We start from the raw sequence: 21,744 nt of genomic DNA, 5'->3' as shown, positions 1-21,744 counted from the left end.
GCAACATTTAAATAATGTAGAAAATGTTAAGAGGAGCCAGGAGTTGGACTCAGTGATCCTTATGGGTCCCTTCCAACTTGACTCCCAAATACAGATATTTGAAGAGGAGGGCAGATGGAGTGTAAGCATCTGTATCTAATAGGCTTTTTTTTATCACTGTAGATAGCAAAAATTTTAGCTAGTTTTCGTGATAAGAAAGTTAGGCCAGTCTCTCATAAGTTTAATATTAAAATGATATTATACTAGCAGAGGTCTTGATCTTTATTTAATATTTAAGTCTCCTAGGAACAAGACTGCGAAATAAATTTCATTTTTTTATCAAACAGTGAATGCTCTAAGAGAAAGAAAACATTTTCCATCTGAGGCAAATAGGTCACTCCTTGGCAAGGAACAAGGGATCAGGGCCTTTGCCTTGAATGCATCACGGCTTCGGTGCTGTAATTCAACATGCCCTGATTCCTGCGACTGCCAGAGGACTCAATGCTCCTGTGCTCACGTTGTGTCTTCCAATGCCAACTGCTGCAAATGGGAGACTGGGAATTTTTGCCTTGCCCAGCACAATCATTTTTGTGAGGTTTCCAAGGCAAAAAGTGTTTTTTTGTTTTTTTTTCCCCCCAATTTATATCGCCTTCATATACAAATAGTGATCATGTGGCAAGCATAATGTTCTTGAGCATTTGTCCCTTTTAGGAAATGACAGTTTTGGGTCTCTTGAATGCAGCGATGCACATCCCTCTGTAGCAGAAACTCACTCCCTTTGGGAACAGACAGCTTTTGCTTGAACCCATACTGCCTAACTGAAGTCATTTGCATTTTTTCCACTTGAGGTGTAAAATCTGCTACAGCATTTCAATGTGGAGAAAATGAGAGCAGGTTTGGAATGAAGGCATATGTAATGACTGATTTAATCTCCTTCCTGCTCTGCTGAGAAAGAACGAAAGACATTCTGTTTTCCAGCACGAAGTGACACCACTTGTCAAGACTCTCAGCACCACATTAGACCTCACTGGTGGATACTGGTGGGGGTTTGGGGTTTTTTGTTGCTTTTCTTATTCTAAAGGAGTCACAGGTACAGCTGAAGCAGCCTCACAGCTTCTACATCTTCTATCAAATCTGGGCATACAAACCTGCAGATGGAATCCACTTGCCTGTATTGCATTGTCCTTCATGGGACCTCTTGCTTTCCATAGCTTTCTGATTGCTGAAAGATGGCAGGCTTCATGGTTTGCAGCCAAATGAATGCAAGGGATGCCTTAAATTCAACTGATCAGGCTCTGGTTTAGTCTTCCTTTGGCTCAATTGCTTGTGCTTTCCTGTATGAGAGTGCAAGCATGGCAGTATGCACTTTTATACCCCATTTCCACACATCTCAAGAAATTACTCATTCAGGTTCCTAAAATAAAATTGCCAGAAGCACTTAAATTCTGCTTTTAAAGTCAGTATTCAGGCTGTTCTGCTTCTTTACTGCAAATCTCTCCTCTGATGAAAGGTAGCTGATTTTCCATTTAATAAAAGAAGACAGAAGACCTTTATAAAGATGCTTCTGCTGCAGAGGATCTTCCAGAATTTCCATTTTAAAGTACGTTTTGGGAAGGCTTGCAGTCACTCAGCTGAATCTGGTGGAGATGAATTGCAAAAAACAAAGAATCAAAATTCTTCTTCCAAATTGGACCAGTGATTTTTCAAGCCCCGGTTATGAAACAGTCCACAGGAGGTCTTTGGGGGCTTTGTTTTGTTTTCCTTTCTCAGGATTTTCAATATGAGCTTTCAGAGGCAAAGGAGATGATTTACATACGTGAGGCCCTTTTAAATCCCTTGTGGTGAGGATCAGTCTGGAACTTGCAGTCGCCCATTAGCCACCACATGAAATTCCAAATGGAAAGGTCTTTGTGATGAGTAAGGAAGTATCAGAGCTCATCTCAAGTCTGGTCTCAGGCAGGGGTGGCCTCTTGTTAAAGTTTATTTGTCATTTTCTGGAGCTGGTAAGAACCATTGACCATGGAATTCCACAGGACCGCTTAATTTTAAGAGTGCAGCCTTCATCGTGAAGAAGGGTGAAAGAATGAAACATGGATCATACCAAGATTATCTCAAGATAAAGGTGAAATTCCATTTTATAAAGAATTTCATGGCTTTCATTTTTGAACCAACACGCTAAATGCATAGCCCTGAAAGAGAATGGTGGCATGTAGGATCATAAGCATCTGCGTTTCAGTGCTGGGAGAAACTGGTTTTGATTGTGTTTCTGCTGTTGGATTTGCCCATGCTCCAGAGATGAGTTATGAACTTGTTGAAAACCTGAGCACACACACCTGAACTGGGAGCTGATAAGGTTCATGTTATCAGGCTCTTGTAGCAGTGAGACCCAGCTGCAAAATGGCAACCCATTCCTTCCTAGGCTTCAGGCCTTCTAGGACTCTTTGCAGTAAAAAAGAACCAGGTTAGCCCAGGAGAATGGGTCTGTTTTGTTGGACGCCAGTCTTTCTCCCACCCCCACATCAGTTTCTCAGGGAGAATGCATTTGTTCTGGTTTATTATCATGTTGGCTTTTCTGCTGTTTGGTTCTGATGAACTGAATGGGAAACCTGGCTGGTCCATGCCCCCAGGACAAAAGTGTCAGGGCGTACTTCTGCCTGCCCAGGTTGGAAAATGAAAGGCACTCTGGAGAGAGGCAATGGGTATTGCACCCAATGCTATGAGAAGGCAAAGCATGCCAACCCCAGTTACTTATGTACCCATAGGTGGTGGGTAGAACTGGAGCATACGTTGTCTCAGATCCCCAAGTGGTGATGTGCAAAAAGATGCACATACTCCAATGTGATAGAACTGGGAGGGCTGCGTCCTGCTTGGTTTTGCAGGGTGCTTACAGCAGCAGAGGCTCATATGTCCTTTTGCTGGAGGAATGCAGTGATTTCTGTTTATGTGTCAAAAATTGGGCCAGACACAGGAGCTGTTGTGGTTGGGCAATGCATTTGTTGTATTCATTTATGGAATGCAGCTGAAACCCTCTAGCTTAGGCAGCGTGATACTGCCTGCAATGAATGAAGCCTGCTTGTGTCCTCGCTGTGGATGGCCAATAACTATTTTTTTATTCAAAGATTTTGCTCACCCAACACCCCAGACCGAAGGATTACTGTCTGGCTTTTGGTAAAGCTGCTATGAGTTGGTTTTATTTCAGAAGCAAAAGGGTAACACTGTGTAAATCAGGGGCTACAGACAGGAGTTTAATCCTGCCCTCCGCTAACGTATGTATCAGAGTTAAACTAAGATGGGGTTGTCCTGAGCGTAATTTAGGGTGGTATTTGGCCTGAGCTGTGAGACCACTGGCAGCTACCCCACCAGAGCAAGGGAATGGCTGGAATGAGAGCATTCTTAAGGCTGGAGACAACGTGATGTTTATGTGCTTAGCTGGGGGATGAGATGCCAGCATCTCCAGTATGACAAAGCTCAGCTGGCTGGAAGGATTTGATGAATCTTTGCTTGCTTGTCCTGAAGAGTTATGAATTTATTTCTCTGAAGTTGGTTTTTCAATATTTGCACCTCTTAAAGAATATTTTTCATCCATTTTTAAGCTCCCTGTGGGGGGGGAGGAGGGAAGGAATCTCCTTTCCAAATAATGAGCAAAGAGGCAGCATTGTTACTGTATTACCTAAGCAGAAGAGAGCAAAATCCTGTAGGGACATCCAGGTGACCTCTGCTGCTGGCAGAAGGAGCTAAATGGCAGCCCTGAGTACTGAAGCCTGCAAAGGTTGGGCACATGGAGGAGCAAGGCATTGCTTCTTAAGAAGTAACTTCAAGGCTTACAGCATCATGCTGGCCCAAGGAGAAGCTGGGCTTCTTCCCCTCTGTTCTTTTGGACAAAATCACCTCTCTTTTGTAGAATCTAATACAGATGAAAAGCCTTTTCTCTCTCCAACTCTTGGAACCAGTTGTTGACTGCTTGGACCAATATCAGAAGGCTGCCCTTGAAGGCATTTAGGAGGCCTATGGAAGTATCCTGGGCATCTGTTTTGCAACTGTGTCTTCCAGTTCATAGTTTCCAGGAACTATTCTGGTTACAAATAACATTTAGGTATCAAAACTCACCATTGTTGCCTCTGTCACTTGATTCAACGTGGACAGAGCCCTCACCTAGGGAGCAGGACATTCCTGTCCTGGCTATTCTGCTGAATATCTTCTTCATCCAGCAAAGTCTGGTCTGTGTGCTTTGCAGGTGCATGAAGTGTCCTTGGTCACTGCTCTCAAGGTCCTCATGCTGTGTGCTAATAGAAGCCAGAAGCATCTGGTGACTGAATGAAGCTATCAGTGACTGCAGGAAGTGCTTCAGAAACAATCTGTCAGGCTCAGATGTGACATTACAGTGCATAAATGCTGTATTTCCATAGACCGTGAAAGACTGAGTTCTTCTTGTTCTGTTTCCTCACAGCTTTTAAGATGAGAAATATTTTTAGTGCATCTATGAAAGAGACACTGAGTTGGAAAGTAAAAGTTAATGTCATTTCCAGTCCCCGTCTGTAGGCTGACAGCTTACACTGATGCTCCAGGTGTTCTCACATGGCTGCACACTTTCTATCTTTTACCTTTTACAGACCAGAATATTCCCATTGGATGGCATATAATCAATGATGAGAGGTCCAAAGTAGTTTTGTTCTCCTGTTGGCATCAGTGGACCATAGATATAGACTGTTACTACTAGCAGAGAGTTTACTCTCTGCTAAACAGATCAACTCCCATCTTGTAAGTGTAAGGCATGGAGCCTGAGATGCAATGGGAGCCAAGCATCTTCAGCCCACCAATGGGAATTAAAACGTGTATATGTCTATTTCTCAGCTGTGAATCTCAGCACACCATCTTGCAATTTCATATGCAGACTTGCCCTGCATCAGGCTTCAGTGTTGTGAGTGTTGCTTTCCATGTGTTTGTGTGCTGTGCTGAGCAGATAATGGCTGGTGGAGTTGGGAAACCCTTAAAAAGGGATTTGGTCCTCTTCTCATATCAGGAGTTTTCTGAAGAGCTGAAAGAGGGAGAAAGTATTAGGTACTGCTTTCAGAGTGGGTACACAGGCAGATGTGCACAGAGCAGGCTGCACACCAAGCACTGTCAGGAGATGTGCAATAGAGGAAGTAATTAACGAGGCAGCGTTCACAGGCAGGAAGTCAGTCCTACTCCACTGCTGCCAAGTTCTTCAGTGCAAAGAGAGAGCATCTCGGAGAGAAGCCAGGGTGGGAATTAAAATAAGCCTTTGTTCATTTTCTAAAAGGCTCCCAGAAGAGCAAAAACCACTAATGACCTCTTGCACTAGCAGCTCTCAAAACTGGAAGGGAGGTGAAAAATGCAGGGCTGGAGTGACCATGTAAAGTAGATCTCCTGGGCTGTTCCAATGCCTCAGCTGGAAGAGCAATCCCCTGTACCACCTAGTGAGAAACACATGGTGCTTCTCTGCAAGGAGAGATAATGAATCATAGAATCGTTTGAATTGGAAGGAACCTTTGAAGGTCATCTAGGCCAACTCCCCTGCAATAAATGGGGACACCTACAGCAAGGTCAAGGTGCTCAGAGCCCCATCTAGCCTGACCTTGGGTGTCTCCATATCATCCATTCCCCATCCAATGGAGGCACCCGCACATGGGGTGTGAGAACGTTTCTGCTGCAGGATGTTAATCTACCAATGACTAGAAGTTGTTGTTTTCCATGTGCATGCAGTTCACAATGGATATCTTCCCCTGTCACACTCAGTTTCTTCAGGAGAGCTAGGGGAATTGTGCTTGTAAAGAAAAGTCTTTCAGGTGAAGAGCAATATGTTGAGCCAGGGTATTTTGGGGGAGAGGTTGCATCTGGGAGGCCTATGCAGTACCTAAACTGGGCTTGCTCCTGTCCAGTGCCAATAGATATCAGCCTTGCCTTTCCTGAAAGGCTGGTGTTGCAAACCTGCACTCATCATTCTGGGAAGAAACAGCATCCTCTGATCCCACATTTCCAATTGCAAGGATAGATGAGACATTGAAGCAAGCTGGAAAAAAGAATTGGGTCTCATCACTTCAATGGGTGTTGCTTTTGACAAAAGGACGTGAGTACTGACACACCTTTTTCTGTCTTTGTATCCCCTCTTTTTCTTGTTTTCCTGTGGCTGTCTGAAAGAGACTGGAGGAATTTGTAAGTTAAACAACAGTGGATGGATTTTGTCTTTAAATATGGAGAAAGAGAAGGTCAGAAATTCAAGAAAGCACTGCAGGCCTGTAGTAAAATCTGATGACTCCCTGCAGTGAAGGGTTTTTTATTCAGAAGGAATGTGATGCAGTGCTAACACAGGGGTTTTTCAATTGTGACTTTGTTCTGGGCTGCACAGTTAAGGCTCTGCTAGTTATCAATGTTCCTGAGTCTGCAGGCAATTAAAGTGCATTTACTATTGTATCAATAGAGGCTTTATGAAACTGCAGAGCAAATTTAATGAGCCCTTTCCTAGGCCCTTGACCTGTGTATTATTAGTTGAGGTATTGCTCTGTGGGAACTCCAGGGCACACGATTTCAGGTCTGTTCCTAAAATAAATTACTCTTAGTTGTTTTGTGCTGCAAATATAGAAGGCAGTGAATGGTTTTGCTTCTCAGGTCACCCTAAGAGTTAAATCTGCAGAGATTATTTCACTCTAATATTGTTGCATTGGCTGTTTTATAACACCCTTAAGTGAGGTAGGCATTTTAAAAGAGCACGCTCCTAAGATTTGGAAAACAGGACTCCTAAATGAGACCAATGCTTTGGGAGCAGAGGAGGAATCACTGAATGGATGTGTGGAAAAGCACTTCTCCACAGGGCTGCTCTCAAGTTCTCCCATCTGCACTCATATCTGGGATTGCCCTGACCCAAGTGCAACACTTTGCCCTTGGCCTTGTTGAACCTCATTAATTTCTTCTGGGCCCATTCTCAAGTGTGTCCAGGCCCCTTTAGATGGCATCCTTTCCTTCCAGGCTATCGAATGGGATTCCAATTTAAACGAAATTTCAGGAGGAAACTTCTCCCATACATCTTGTCGTGTGGGTTCAGGCCATGCTGGTGTTTGCTTAACCTTGTTGAACTCATGGCAGGCTGCCTGTGGCAGCCCATGAGGAACATCACTGGTTAACCCTTGGGGAGGTATGTAAGAGTGTTACCTCGAGAAGGTGCTGCTTAGATTTCATATATTTTTTTTCTTTTTTTATGAAGTTGCTTAAATGCTACAAATCTCAGACACAGAGGCAAGGAATTCCAGAGCTGTAGCATGCTGTTTCCCTTCCTCTCCTGCCTTGCAAAGAAGTAAACCCAAACAGAGCCATAAATGGCTGTTGTTATGACAAAATGTAATTCCACAGAATTCTGCCTATTATTCCAGTTACTATTCGCCTCCCAGAATGAATTTAGCATTCTTCTATTGAGGGCTGCCTTCGGGCACAAATGGAAACCAAAATAGCTGCTTAGGTTTCACCTCGAAGACTTTGCTTTTTAGCTCCAAGTGTCGAGGGACAAGAGAGGGCTCTTTTAGAATAGGAGCTCCTCAGTCAAAATGGGAAGACCTCCAACTGGGTAGGTGCCCATCATATGAAGGGTATTTGATTGAACTGAAGAGCAGCTCACCTGTCCCACCAAGCCCTACTGTATATAGTGCCAACTCCCACATGCAATGCCTTACATTGAAATCTTGAATGTTACCCTTAGTTCTGCCCTATCTGTCTTCCAGCAGCCTTGCTAACACTTCTGTTTATCTGGAAACTTGTGGATATTCCTTCTGAAGGAAAAATTGAGTGTGTTTTCTTAAGTATAAACACTGCAATCGGGGATTAGAGAAATGTTTTCTCTGACCAAAGATCTTCCCTTGTAGCAGAGGGAGCAATAATTACTCCTTCTTCCCCCCACGTGTGAGCCATTCAGGACAAGGGCTGTCTTTTGCTCTGGGTTTGTACAGCATGTGGTAAAGTGAGGCTTAATATTGGTGTTCATATTGTGCTGTAAAGCAAATAACCAAGGATGCTGGAAGAATCTTTCGTAAACGGGCTCTCATCTTCTTTCAGCTGTGAAAGGAAAAGAGGAGAACAGATCATTGCCATTGACCTCTCATTTCACAGAACAGTAAACTTGGAAAAGTAGAGCTGAAAATACATAGACTGGCTGACCCAGAACAGGTGTTTCTTGCTCACATCTCCTCCTGAGCTTGGCTCCCACTCAAATAACTACACATAGACCATGATCAAAGAGGTTAGCATTACGGAATAGTGCATTCAGTGGGAGTCCATTTCCTTTTAGAAATTACACCAGATTATAGTACTAAAAATAATAATAATAATAATAATTAAGTCCGTATATGTGTGTGATGATAGGCATCCATTTCTGTTGCAGTGATAGGCACATTCCCGAGAGAGTCAGGTTCTATGATTGTATTTTAGAAATGGTGAATGTTCCCTTCACAGTAAAAGCCGCCTGAATCTGATGGGCAAAGGCCAGGATCATCCTTTGTCCTCCCCTTCCTTTGTTAAACCTGTTTCTCCTTTCTATCCCATGAGAAAGTCTGCCAGAATTTGGATGCTCATTCAAAAACTGTAGTCAGGGTTGTTGTAAAGCCTTTTAGCAGCACTTGGCTCTTTTCCTGTTAACACCCCTTGTGCTCTTCCCATGGAGAAAACCTAAAAAGATTGTAGATTTTAACGTGTGGCGTGCTGGACTGGGATAGAGGTGTGCACATCTCCTGGGATTTAGCAGTAATAAGTGTTGTTTAAGTTACTGTGAGTCACAATGAAGGCAGTCTTGGTGGGGTGGCTGCCTCACGCTGCACTGTTGTTCCCAGGTAGCAGAACGGGTCTCACACTGCATTCCCAGCACAGGAGCAGTAATGCTGTCAGCTTTCCAGCCTGCCCAGTGTGAGAATGGCTGGAAAGGCTTCAAGATGCTCTGCTGCATGGCATGGGATCGATGGTCCTGGGAGCAGTTAGCTGGTAAGGGAACATCACCTCCGTGATTCTACTTTCTGGTGAGGTGAGTAGGAGTTAGAACAAACTCCTCTTACTGAACTTCATAGGCTACGAAAGCCAAGTGCTTGATGCATATATTCAACAGAAGCCCATCCTTCTTAGGCACCCCACGGAGTCAGCACATTTAAGCACGTGCTTCAAGTTAAATCCATTTACTGTTGTGGTAATGAGCATGCACGCTAACCACCGCCTTCTCCCTATAAATCAATGGTGCATTAATTCATCAGCAACAGTACATGAGCACATTTGTTATATGCACCTAGTACTTCATTCATCACTCCTGAGTGTCAGTAGTCCAAGCTTTCAGAAGTCCATACGCTTTGAGGTTGCTAATCTGTATCCCAGTTCTGGACCATCTACTGTATGCTGCAGATGCCAGTGCAGTAAAGTGAGAAACTATGAAATAAAATCTTAAAAATAATTAGGATTCAAACAAAACAAAAACAAATTCCATCTGATGTGTGGTAGCTTTCTGTTTGTTTGTTTGAAACCCTCAGATGTAAGCAGTTGAAAAGTCTATGAGGAGATTTATGTGTTTCTCTTAGAAGCACCCTGGATGCCTGAGATGAAAGAGGGTCTCAGAGTCACTGATTCTGTCTCAGCTCTGTCTGTCTGCATGACTGCATTCTTGCTTCCTGAAGCAAAATTTCAGGAACTTGATCTTGGGCAGCAATATTGGTAGGCAACAGGAGAGATGAAGATGAGTCATTTCCCTGGAGCGATCCCCCCTGTTTGCTGACTATTGAAGGAATGTGCATGCACGTAATCATGACCTTTTTCTCTTAGATACGATCTTCCCTGGGTCTGTGTGTGCCCTGGAGGGATGTCTTGCTTTGGAGGACAGCGCATAGCTGAATTTTTGTGGGTAGACTTAAGAAAGTAGCCTGTGCCATGTTGGTCGGATGTTGCCATCCCCCACCGACTGGGGTACCTGCAGGCCAAGAGGTGGGCCAGGTTCCTTTCTCATGACAAAAGAACTCCCCCCAGACACAGTTTGGCTCCTCAAAGCCCAACACTAATTTCTGAGTAAAAGAATATATGCATATAGATATATGTGCATATATATATGTACGTGCACATCCATATATGAAGAAATGCCTCAAATCTCCCGCTTTGTATTTTTTTATATGTTTGTATTTTACAATATCATCCAGAAGTGGTTGGCCATTGGTCTTTCAACTGCCAGCAACACTTAAGAACTCCAGTAGTTAAGTGTTAAAATTCTTCTTTGTCTTCCAAATGAAGGCTGTTCTCATCATCTGAGTTGACGGCCTTTATTCAACACGTGTGTCAAACACAGCTCATTGAATTATTGTGTCGCTCTTCCAAATTTTCATTTAGAAATAATGGAATAGAAACAGATATTTCAGAAGTCTTCACCAGCCCGTTTTAAGCAGCTTTAAGGCAGGGAGAAAGGCTCAAAAATGTCAGTGGAAGTTTTGCAAGCTGCTCTAGTAGCTTGCAAGCTACAATACAAGAAGTATTTTCCTTCTTGTTTATTATTCAGCTTGGGTAGTGGCACTTTCCATCTAAGCAGAGTTCAAGCTCTATGAAACTATGGGTGCTACACAGAATGATAACTAAATTATAGGAGAAACTGACAATATAAAGGTAAAAACAAAGCAAGGTTTGGGTCACTTTGGTGATTATGGTAGGTTTTATTATGCATGTATGCATTGTCCTGGCCTGTCCAGACTATTTTCATCTTTGTTCAAATATAAGAAAAGGAATTAATACCAACCCCACATTTTTGTCTGCGTGTCTGGTTTTGATATCGGAAGACGGCTCATTCCTGCAGGCTTGTCATGCAGTGCTGGCTTTGGTGAGAGGCATTACCTGAGTGAGAAATGTAAGCTTTGGCAAATGAAACCCTTTCAGCTCCTCTGGACTGTTTCACTGCTGAGAGATGCAGAATACCAGCTGGCCACATCAGCTGCCTTGCAGAGATCCAGATGTGTTAGAGTCGTGTAAACTACTCTTTCCAGTACAAACAAATTCTGTTATAAACCGGTTAAAAGACCAGTTTAATTTGCCTTGTATTTTAGCAAATTGCTTTTAAATTATTCTTAATGACAAAATTTATTTCAATATAGGCACAAAAGGGGCAGGCAACCATTAGACATAAAAAGCCTTCCTTCTTTCCTCTATGATTTCATAGCAACAAAGAGTCAGGATCACATATTCTAAAGTGCTTAACATCAGCACGTTCCACTTCGTGGATGATGGATGTTACTTTATGCTATCTGTCTAAAGGAAGAACACCAAAACCTACAGCTCTGTCTTCTCAAATGAGTTTTATTTTGTGTCAGGGTCCAGTTTCCATTTCCAGAGATGTCTTGGGTGAATTCTCCTGTGCGGACTGCATCTTTTTTATTTCCAAGTGTCAAAGATCAGATTGTCTTAATCCAAGATGTCCAGAAATGTCTTCTGCACTAGAAGAAGGTTTGGAAAATGCTCTTAACCTTGATTGTTTTTCCATTATTCTTGCCATTTTGGTATGATGGGAGATCATCTGGCTGTTGAATTAGAGTGACTTATGCAGGCACCCAATTTTCCCATCCTGCAGGTCAGTCTGCTCTTGAATGTGCCCTTAGTCTGGCTTGGTGATCCTGACATTTGGGTGGGGTTGTTATGTGCCTGGCTCTTACATCAAGAACATCTCAAACAGGCTTAAGTCAGGGATGCCTGCTTGCTTATCTCAGAATAGGGCGATACTGGGGAGACACAGTATAGGGAAGCTGGCATGCCTTAGAGAGCTGAGAACATCTGGTTTGGCTTAAATCTAATCGACAAGAAATAATGCACATTTGGTTTCGATTGCTATATTGAGGTGCCTTGTGCAGCAGTTTGGATTGTTGATAGATATCAGAGAATTGCAAATGCCTTTTTAAATGGGGAAAACATAAAGGACAGTCCTCCTGGCTGCCAAGGCCCACTGCTGTCTCATGTTGAACCTGCTGTCACCAACACCCCCAGGTCCCTTGCTGCTGAGGTGCTCTAGCCACTCATCTCCTCCAGGCTGTGCCTATGTCTGCATTACGCCATCCCAGCTGCACCACCTGGCATTTTCCTTTGCTGGATTTCAGGCCGTTGCTGATTGCCTAGTGCTCCAGTCTATCTATCCAGATCCCTCTGCAAGGCCTCTCTTCCCCTCAGGGACTGAATGGAACCTCTGGTTTAGCACCATCAGTAAACGTGCTGAGGATGCACTCCAGTCCCGTAGCCAGACCATAGATAAAACCACTGAACAAGACTGGCCCTAGAACTGATCTTTGGAGAATACCACTAGTGACCATCTGCTTGATGTAGCTCCATTCCCTACAATGCTCTGAGCTCTGCTCTTCATCACCCAGCATAGGGTGAACCAGTTTGTTTCGTAGTCAGGCAATTTCTCCAGAAGGATGTCGTGAGGGATGGTATCAAAGGCCTTACTGAAATCCTTACAGATTACATCCCCTGCCTTCCCTTCATCCACTGCTTTCCCTTAATCCACCAAGCAGGTGACTTGATCATAGAGGGAGATCAAATTATTAAGGCAGGACTTTCCCTTGATGAACCCATGTTGACAATGGCTGATAACAGCGTTGTTCTTTAATGGTCTTTCATTATCCCCCAGGATACTGAGGGGATAATTATCCCTCCAAGCACTGAGGTTAAACCAACAGGTCTGCACTGTTTTGAGTCTTCTCTCATGTCCTGTTTATAATGCTGAGTACATCCAGCTCATCACAGACCTTCTTTGGTAAACTGTTGAGAGTGGTTATTAGCTGTAACATCTGCTAATTCCTTCAGTACTCAGGGATGAATCCTATCAGGCCCCATGGACTTATGACCACTGAGCTGATAAAACAGTTTTCTTACAATTTTGGAAACCGCAAATGGAAAGTCACTGCTCCCCTCCAACTCAGATGACTGGACAACTCAAGATCATAGAATCATAGAATGGCTTGGGTTGGAAGGCACCTCAAGGATCATCAACCTCCAACCATTAATACTAAAAACTGAAGCAAAAAGCTGTGTTTTCCTCATCCTGTCTTGTTAGGTGAACACCTTCACCAAGTATGAGTCCAGTGTTTTCTTTAGACCTCCTTTTGCTGTTGACCTACTTTAAAAAGCCTTTGGTTGTTGTTGCCTGACTCCACACTGGCTGGTGTCATCTCATGTCTGAGCTTTGGCTTTTCTTGTTTTCTCTCTACAGATGCAAACTGCAGCTCTCCAAAGAGTTTTCCGTTTGGAGTAAATTAGAATTCTGGTGTTACTTTCGAGTTTGTGCAAGAGGGAAGAATAGAATCAAAGAATCATAGAATCATTTGAGTTGGAGGGGACTCTTAGAGGCCATCCCATCCAACTCCCCTGCGATGAACAAGGACGTTCTACAGCTCAATTGGTTTGCTGTAGATAGTCACAAATAGTCACAAAGAAGGGAGAATGCTTGAAATTGTAAGGAAACATTGTGTTGTGAGCAGCAATACTTTAAAAATACATACATTTGGGGGAAAACCAAGGCAAAACTTCCTACAACTCCAGGAGGTGAACGAGATGCCTCAGCCTCTTCATAGTAACCAAGGATGGGGAAGGTGCCCCATTTAGATGTATGAGGGAGGAAAACTGTGTTTTCTGCTGGTGGTGCTCACGTGCTCTCTGTGTTTCTCTTCCAGTCAGATGGGACCATCCTGGCTATAGCTCTGTTGATCCTCTTCCTGCTGCTGGCACTGGCTCTCCTCTGGTGGTTCTGGCCTCTTTGCTGCACAGTGGTAAGTCCTCCTCACCCTGCTCTGCCTTCAGCTTGCTGACAGCTCCATGGCATTTCTGTATGATGAAATGTTAAGTTTTACTTAAGGTAAAATGCAGGGCAGAAAGGGTGGGTGAGAAGCAGCAGGTCAGCATTGTCTGGGTGGAAAAAAATGAATAGAACAAAATGTTCTGAAGAGTTAAGAAGCATAGGTGCAGTGCTGGTATCTGAGAAAGGCAGACAAAATGTGGAGAAAACAGAAGGAGGAGGTCAGGGGAGGTAAGGGGCAATCAGGGACTTGAGATAAGCTTTTCTCTCACTCGTGACCCTGCTGTCTGACTGCAAGGACCTGTCATACCTCTGTACATCTCTGCTGATCGTGCCCTAGGGCTGCCTTTTCCAATGGGAATCGGGGGTGAAGTGTGCAATTCAGTGAATCTCAGCCTTTGCTTTGCATCTCATTTACACACCAAATACAGAGCAAGAATTACTGTCAGCAGAACTGGGGACTGGTTTTGGTGCCAGGCTGCATATAATGTTTCAAACCCATCTTTTAAGATTATCCAAACTGGCTCAAGTTTCTGGGTCACCACCATTGTTCCTGATTGTAAATCTCTTACTCGGTTTTCTAAGTTCACACCATGTTGTAGTTCACTTCCTTGCAAGCTGTGGATCCACAGGCAGTGCATGAGCTGGCCATATCTGAGGGGTCTTTGTGTGAGATGCGTGTCTCTATACAGAACAAGGATGAAAAACTGGGAGGAAGAAATCTGAATCATCTCAGTCTGTTTCTGGATGGATAAGCAAGGGGTAGAATGCTTCTTTTCAGGGTAGTTTGGCATTTCTGTCCTGAGTAGAAAACCAGAAGGGGAAAAAAAAAAAAAAAAAACTTATCTGGACTTATCGGAACAATAAAAAAATCAGTTCTAAAAATGGACAGAGGATTTGCAGAGGGGCAGATTTCTGGGAGTTGTTTGTCTAAACTAGATGGCTTGTTCCCAGCAAAATCAGGCCAGCTCCTTCGTTGGCACATCTCAGTGGGGTTTACAGCAGGATTTAGTGGAGAAGTGAGGTGACAGAGAGGAGAGGCTGTAAGTGATGCTACCATTTAAGGGTTCTTTTGCAGGAGGGCAATGAGGCTGATAAGAAGGCATGAATGAAAGCAGACAGGTATGGAGTAGAGGGACTGTGGAACTCTATGCATTGAGAGGGCAGTGCAGGACTGCTCCAGGGAACGATATGGGGACAGCAGTCATAGAACTGTGTTGCTTTCAGTGCTGGAAAGGTTTTAATTCAGGAACCTGTGTGAGATCTCTTCATCTCTCCAGGATGGCAGAGCAGTATCCTTGGTAGTAAACCAGCAAGGAAGATACCTCACTATGCATTTCAATTCCGTAAAATGCAGAGATAAATCCACCCAGCCTGCTTGGTTTACAGTGGGGAGAAAGATTGCAGAGCAGCAGTGCTTATTTACTAGTTTGGCAGTGGCTGATCAAGGAATACAATGTCAGAAGCACAGAGTGAATTAAGGGCAGAGGAACTGGCTTGCACAACAGACAAGAGGCAGGCAAGCAATAACCTCTAATAATCAAACCACAGACCCAGAGACAGTGATGTGAATTCAAGCCTGGGGACATCTCAGAGATAATTGTGTGTCTGTCTAGAGGGAAAAAAATCCAACTTTTTTCTTACGAAGAATAAATTTGAGTGACAAGCACATTTCTAAAGCCTGAAACTCCCCTTGGCATGTGTTTTAATTAAATAGAAATCATTACTGTCCAGCAGTTCTCCAGGAAAGACACCAAGCCAGCTTCACCCCTGGAGTAAAGGCACTGAAGTCAATAGACTTACTCTGGAGATTTATCTGGAACTCAGTATCTCCTTGGCATGCACCCATAAAGAAATGCTGTTTCCAAGTGTATCCAAGTTTATTGGTCTCAGAAGTGTTCTGGGATGAAGTCTGGAATTTACCACTCAGTTTACAGTAGATGCAGTTGTTGCTTGGTGGATCAAAATAATAATCAGACCTTTGCTGTGCCTGATACAGGCAAAATTTCCTTTGACATCCATGGGGAGATGCAAAAGCATGGGACCCAGGTGCTAACTTTTGAGGGGATTTCAAGGAAGCTTATTCAACTACAGGCAACAAAGAAAGATATTCTGCAAAGCTTACATCTCCAGCACTGTGCACATTAAAAGAATGATGACAAACACAAAGACATCACGGCAGGATGACCCCAGTTTTCCTGAGAAGAACACATCTGCAAAACAGAAGGTGCCAGATCCTGGCCTTGATGATGCTTTTGGGCATTTGACTTTCCATAGCTGTTGTTTTCCCCTTCCTCCCCTTTCCTGAATGTAGGGTAACCTGAAGAGATCGGAGCACTCGTAGGAGAACTGTGTGTGCTACAGGTTCTTTAGGTGCCCAAAGGTGACATTCAGCTCCAGGTAGGAGGCCAACACAAGGTATAGTTTTAATATAGACGCAATCCAAGTAAATGCAAATATTTGTAAGACAAATACATAATAAGCTTCCAACGCAGTCTTAAGGAGGGTTTTACAAACATATTATAAGATTGGCTTGGAAATTAAGTTGATTAATTTGTTTTGGAAGTATAGCAAAGACATAATGCAGTAGTTGAAAGTCATGTCCATGCTGGGACAGGTCCCATGCTCCTCCCATTTTGCACCTCTGTAGCAATTGCCTGCTCAGAATATACGCATCCTCTTGCTTATTTTTGTACTGCAGCTTCTTAAACTACAGGGGTGTGGCTGGCATATAAACGAGGTGTTGGTATTCAAGCTCTAAAGCTGCTTTCTGGAAGGAAGCATGGAAGAACCCAGCAATTTGTTTGGCTCTAAGTCTGTAGTGCAGCTGACCAAAAGTTTTGGAAACAAAAATCTGGATGGAGAAAATACAGAATATATATATATGTATTAAAAACACATGCAAATTATGGCTAAACTGGAGGAAGAGAAGGGGAGGAAATACATATACGCTACAGTAACCCTGGAGAGTAATAAAATTACATGGTGCACATTGGTGTGATGGAGATTACTTGTAAGGGCCCACGTATTCTAATTCCCACCCGCTCCCATGTGCACATGAGGCACCATTTTTCTGCACTTAAAATGGTTTTGGAAGAAGAGAATGGGGATTCATGAATTGTATGAAACATCTGTGAGACAGACTGAGAGATAAAGACACAAATGTGCTGGGAAGAATGGCTCACAGACCCCACAGCCCCTGTCTTTGATTCAGACCAAGCCAAGCGCTCAACCAAGCACTCACCTAACACAACATGGTAGCTCCACCAAAGCTATTGGAGCCTAAACTGCTATCCATCCATTCTTGCTGCCACAAAGGAGCGTCTTCATTTATGGCACAGTCAATACAAAACAATTGGAGCCAGAAAGTTAAAGCCAAATTCTCCAAAGTGTCCCTCAGTTCCGGAGTTTCCAACCCAAAAGGTCTTCCAGGGGTTCAATATTTAGAGAGCACTAAGATTTGCCTTCTGAAAGCCCTTTGCCTTGAGATAATACGCGTAGACTTCAGATTCCCAAACCACTTTCCTTGCTAATTCATCTCTTTAAGGCCAGATCCAAAGGCCAATTATATTAATCCTAACTGCCTTCAGCACCTTTTGTTCCAGACCACAACACAGACTCAGTGTAGAAGAGGCACTGTTGTTCTTTGCCCCAGTTGTGCATGGAAAGAAATTAACTTAGTAAAAGTTCTTTCTTCCTTTGTTTTTTCCCTGGGTTCCTCTCACGTCTTCCAAAGAAAGTTGGCCAAGCCCAGCTAAGGAGAAATAGCTCATTAGGACCGAGTCTTACTCAACCAATAAACTCACAAGCAATCAATGAGTGAGAGTAAGGGCTTCAGCAGATAGCTGAAAGTAGCTGTGATGTTTTGCTGCTCTTTAGTTCAGAAAATGAAATTCATTTATCTGCTCTTCCAAAGCAACTGGGTCAGGCATTTGGAGTAAAACCCACTCATTCTGGCCTTGTCTGTCTGTCTAATCGAAATGGCCTAGGAAAAAGAATGACCTTTGCAGATGCTACTTTCTCATGTATTCCCCTGAGAATTGCATGTCAACCCTATTTGGTTGCAAATCATATCAGAGTTATTTATATGGAGAGCTGATTTTTTTCCCCTCTGTGATGTCATGTCTCCTCTAAGTGTGTGGATGGTTTTGACATGTCTGTTTTGAATTTTTGCACGTGTCAGCTTGAAGTCTTCTCTGTGAAGCAGTCTTGTCTCTCCTAGTTTTAATGAGTTAACATTGAGATTCCTGGATCCTCTTCCAGGCTAAATAGAGGTCAACTTAAGAAAAGTATGAGATAGCATTCCAATTCAATTTCATTTGCCCCTGGGAAGAAGAATGTACTCTATTGCAGATGAAAAAACAGGGACAGGCTCCTGCTTGTATTAGAATCCTTGAACTATAGACAAAATCTCCAAGGGTTTAATGGATGGTTACAATGCAAGGCAGATAGAAAACAAATAGAAAGGAAATGTTCCTTTATCCAATTCGTAACTATGCTATGAGACTCTGTCACAGGATTTAGAGGAGGAAGAGAAAGAAGGATCCATCAGATGGATCATTGTTAACGTTATTTAAAAAAAACAACCTGCTTGTTACGATTGCTGAACTACATATTCCATATTACCAAAAAGAATGACAGCAAATAAGAGCAAAATATGCTCAGTTAAATGCATTTATCCTTCCTGAATTTTTAGTTCTAATCAGAGGCAAAATCCTTTATTTCGTTGTATTGTTTTCTCATGTAGCCCTCATTTTAAGTTATGCTCTATTCAATCTTAAAGCAGATAGTTTCACTGACAAGGAACACATTGCCCCTATTTATCAGATAAAACTCTAGGGACAGTAACTGAGTATGTGTTTGCTGGACTCTGCAAACTGGTGGAGTTTTCTACGATCCCAGGATGGAAAACATTCTAGACACATTCCTGGAATATGCAAAATTTGGATTCAACGTGTACTGTCGTTGCTTATGCCTGAATGGCTACAGAAATTTTCATGGCAACAGCAAATACATTCTCTCCGTGGTTTTCGGTTTCCAGTAGGTTGGCTAATAGATTCTTCTGCTTTCACACTGGGTTGCTTGTCAGCAACGTCTGCTCTGTGACATCAGGGTAGGTCAGCTACCAGAGACCTGTGTCAATCATAGGCGTGCTGAGACCTGTGATAGAAAGGCAAAGAATAGCTTTGTTGTCCTGACTTTTCATGGTTAAGTGTACAGAAGTGCTGACAGCTACTCTTGAAGTTCTTTCCTCTGCTAAGGAAAGCCAGTGGTCAACTGCTCATCCCTCAGGCCTTGACTTTTTACCAACAAAAGACCATACTGTAAGGTTTTGATGGCATGGCAGTGATGTAGAAACCCTCAGGTATTCCTAACCTAGTAAGCAAATATGGTTGCTTAACCACATTTTCCTTCTTTCAAAGGCAGGGACAGGAGATAGAGTCGCAGCAGCAAGCCCAGAAATGGCTTGGGGTTATCAAAACAATTGCAGCACACATGAACAAACACTTCAGTGTTGCCAAGTTAAACTAGCCTAAGCATTTTGCTTGGCCAAGTGTGCTCCCAGCTGATTGCATTCAGCAGGTCCATGTGTGTCATCTGGCAAGGCAGAGGGAAGGCGAGAGGTGCAGCCCAGAGCAAGATGTGGTGGACTCAAGCCTTCCGTGCCAGCATGGGCTCTATCCTCTCTGGGTTCCCTATAGTGGTGTTTTCTTTCTTGTACTTGAGTAATCATTTCTCTTCATGCAAAACGTGCAGGTGTAAGGCACTGCCTTTCAGTTCTGGGATCCTGTTATTCCCATTTGGTGTTTGCTTTGCTGTGTGTCAGGTGGCAGAGAGCTCCCATTTGTTTCACTGCCTCCACTACACAACGAGGGTATTACGCACAGCCCAGGAGAAAGAAAAGATTTGTACTGTTTGTAGAACCACAGAATGATTTGGGCTGGGAGGGACCGTAAAGGTCATCCAGTTCTAACTCCTTGCATGGGCTGGTTGCCACTCACCACAGCAGACTGCCGAAAGCCCATCCAACCTGGTCTTGGGCACCTCCAGGGATGGGGCACTTCTCTGGACAACCTGTTCCAGTGCCTCACCACTCTCTGAATCAAAAATTTCGATCTAACATCTAATATAAATCTCCCCTTCAATTAGCTTAAAACCTTTCCCCCTTGAGCTATCCCTATCTACCTATGTAAAACACTGGTTTTCCATAGAGAGGTAAGCTCCTGTAACCCTTTCCAGATCTGGATGGTGAGATAAGAAGTGTATTTTGTATATGACAAACTTCCAAATTTCATACAGGATCAAAGGCAGAGAAGACTAAATTCTCCTCATTTCTGGATTTCTCCAAATTGACCAACCTATGCAGCCAACTGATGGGTATTCAGTTGTTCTTAGAAGCGCTCAGTGCTTAATAATGCAAGGAACCGCTCTTTTTTTTTCACTTGGTCTGTGGTAGAAAAGAAAATGATGTGTTCATATAAATCAGAGTTAGTTTGTCAGAGTGCGTATGTTATGAGAAGGAATACTAATATATGAAAAACACAGCTATCCCGTAATATCCAAGTCTGTAGTCTCAAGATATTCCATTGATATTGGCTGAAAAGTTGTATGTGAATGCTTAGCTGGACCAAGTATGTTGGATGGGTTATCCTCATCTTTCATGCCAATGCAAATCAGAGAAACTCCACTGAAACCCATAATGTTCCACCAGAATAACATTAGAGAAGGTAATAAGACTAGTTCCAGTAGATATGTTTTGGATGAGGTATCTGAAATTTTTCAGCGTTTTGTTTGGATTAAGTTTGTAACCAAACACTGGATTTGGTTTGGGGTTTGGATTACGGGTTTTGGTTCAAAGGGACGTCTGCTGAAGAGTGACAATTGCAGAGACAAGTAACTAAAACATCTGAAAATGTGGCTCGAAAAGCCTTGTGTTTATTTTGTGCTTTGTACATGAGTGTCACTAATTGTGTCATGAGATGTACAAGAGAACGTGTTGTTGCCAACTTCTCCTTAGGGACATCTCATTTATCCCTAATGTGGTCAGTGGATTTGTAGCCAAGACTTGACCCATGGTTCTGCTGCACCAGAGTAAGACAGGGGGTGCACCTACATCACTCCTGAAATGTCATCCCATGCTTCCACGTGGGCTTTGTGCCTCTGTGCACATAAACAAAGATTCAGTGTTGGCACCCAAGTATGCAGGGTGTTTAGCAGAGGTTCCTCGAGGACCCTGAAGGCCAACAAAGAAAGAACCTGCTGCCCAGGAATGGGATATGTGGAGTGTGATGTGTAAAAGGGACTGATCCAGCCCCAGCCTCCTCCCAAGCCAGAGGCACATGCTCCTCATTAATGGCCATATTGCATGACTTGGGGTTTGCAGAAGAAAATAAAAACAGTGAGCTCATCAGAGAAGTTAAAACACCAGTGAGGGAAATTTTTGTAAATATTTATGTCTTCGGGGCCTTTAATATGATTGTCATTTTCTCTTCCTGCATTTAAATAGCCGAGCTGTTATTGTTTGGGACTGTGATTTTGTTTTTGGAGGGCAATCTCTCAGCCTGTACATCTGCACCCCATCTCTAGGCAGCCCCTACACCCAATATACGGTCCTGACAGGAGCTCAGCACCCCAGCAGCATGCAACTCATTACCTGGTGCATAAAGAAGGAGCTGCTTCATCCAGATGGACTTAAAACAACTGGAGAAATTCCATCCCTGGGGCAGCTGCATTGACACAAGTGGCTGGATTCAATGCTGCCTGCAATGGCTGTGCACTGGGGTCCGTTGCGTGTAAAGGATTGAGATTTGACGTGCCTGTATGCAACTGCTTTCCCTTTGGAAGGTTCTCTGTTGCTCTTGGAGTGGAGGGCTGTGATGATAGCCAACTGCCTGCTGAGCTCGAGATGCAAACTTTTTGCATGAAATAATAACCTCACGCCCACATAAACTTAAGCTGTTTCTATGGAG

The 21,744-nt window shown here is 43.4% G+C and overlaps 1 protein-coding gene across 1 annotated transcript in view; it reads left to right on the top strand.

Moving 5' to 3' along the window:
- The window catches only part of ANTXR1 (ANTXR cell adhesion molecule 1), a 93,889-nt gene that overhangs the window by 36,386 nt on the left and 35,759 nt on the right, over positions 1-21,744 (top strand). The window contains exon 13 of the mRNA XM_425758.8: positions 13,653-13,748. Coding sequence (XP_425758.5) covers positions 13,653-13,748 — 96 coding nt within the window. The remainder of the gene's footprint in view (positions 1-13,652; positions 13,749-21,744) is intronic.

This window comes from Gallus gallus, chromosome 22 (genome assembly GCF_016699485.2).
Source record: "Gallus gallus isolate bGalGal1 chromosome 22, bGalGal1.mat.broiler.GRCg7b, whole genome shotgun sequence".
Classification (NCBI taxonomy): domain Eukaryota; kingdom Metazoa; phylum Chordata; class Aves; order Galliformes; family Phasianidae; genus Gallus; species Gallus gallus.
Note: the sequence above shows the minus strand (reverse complement) of the source record. Positions and strands in the feature narration are given on the sequence as shown.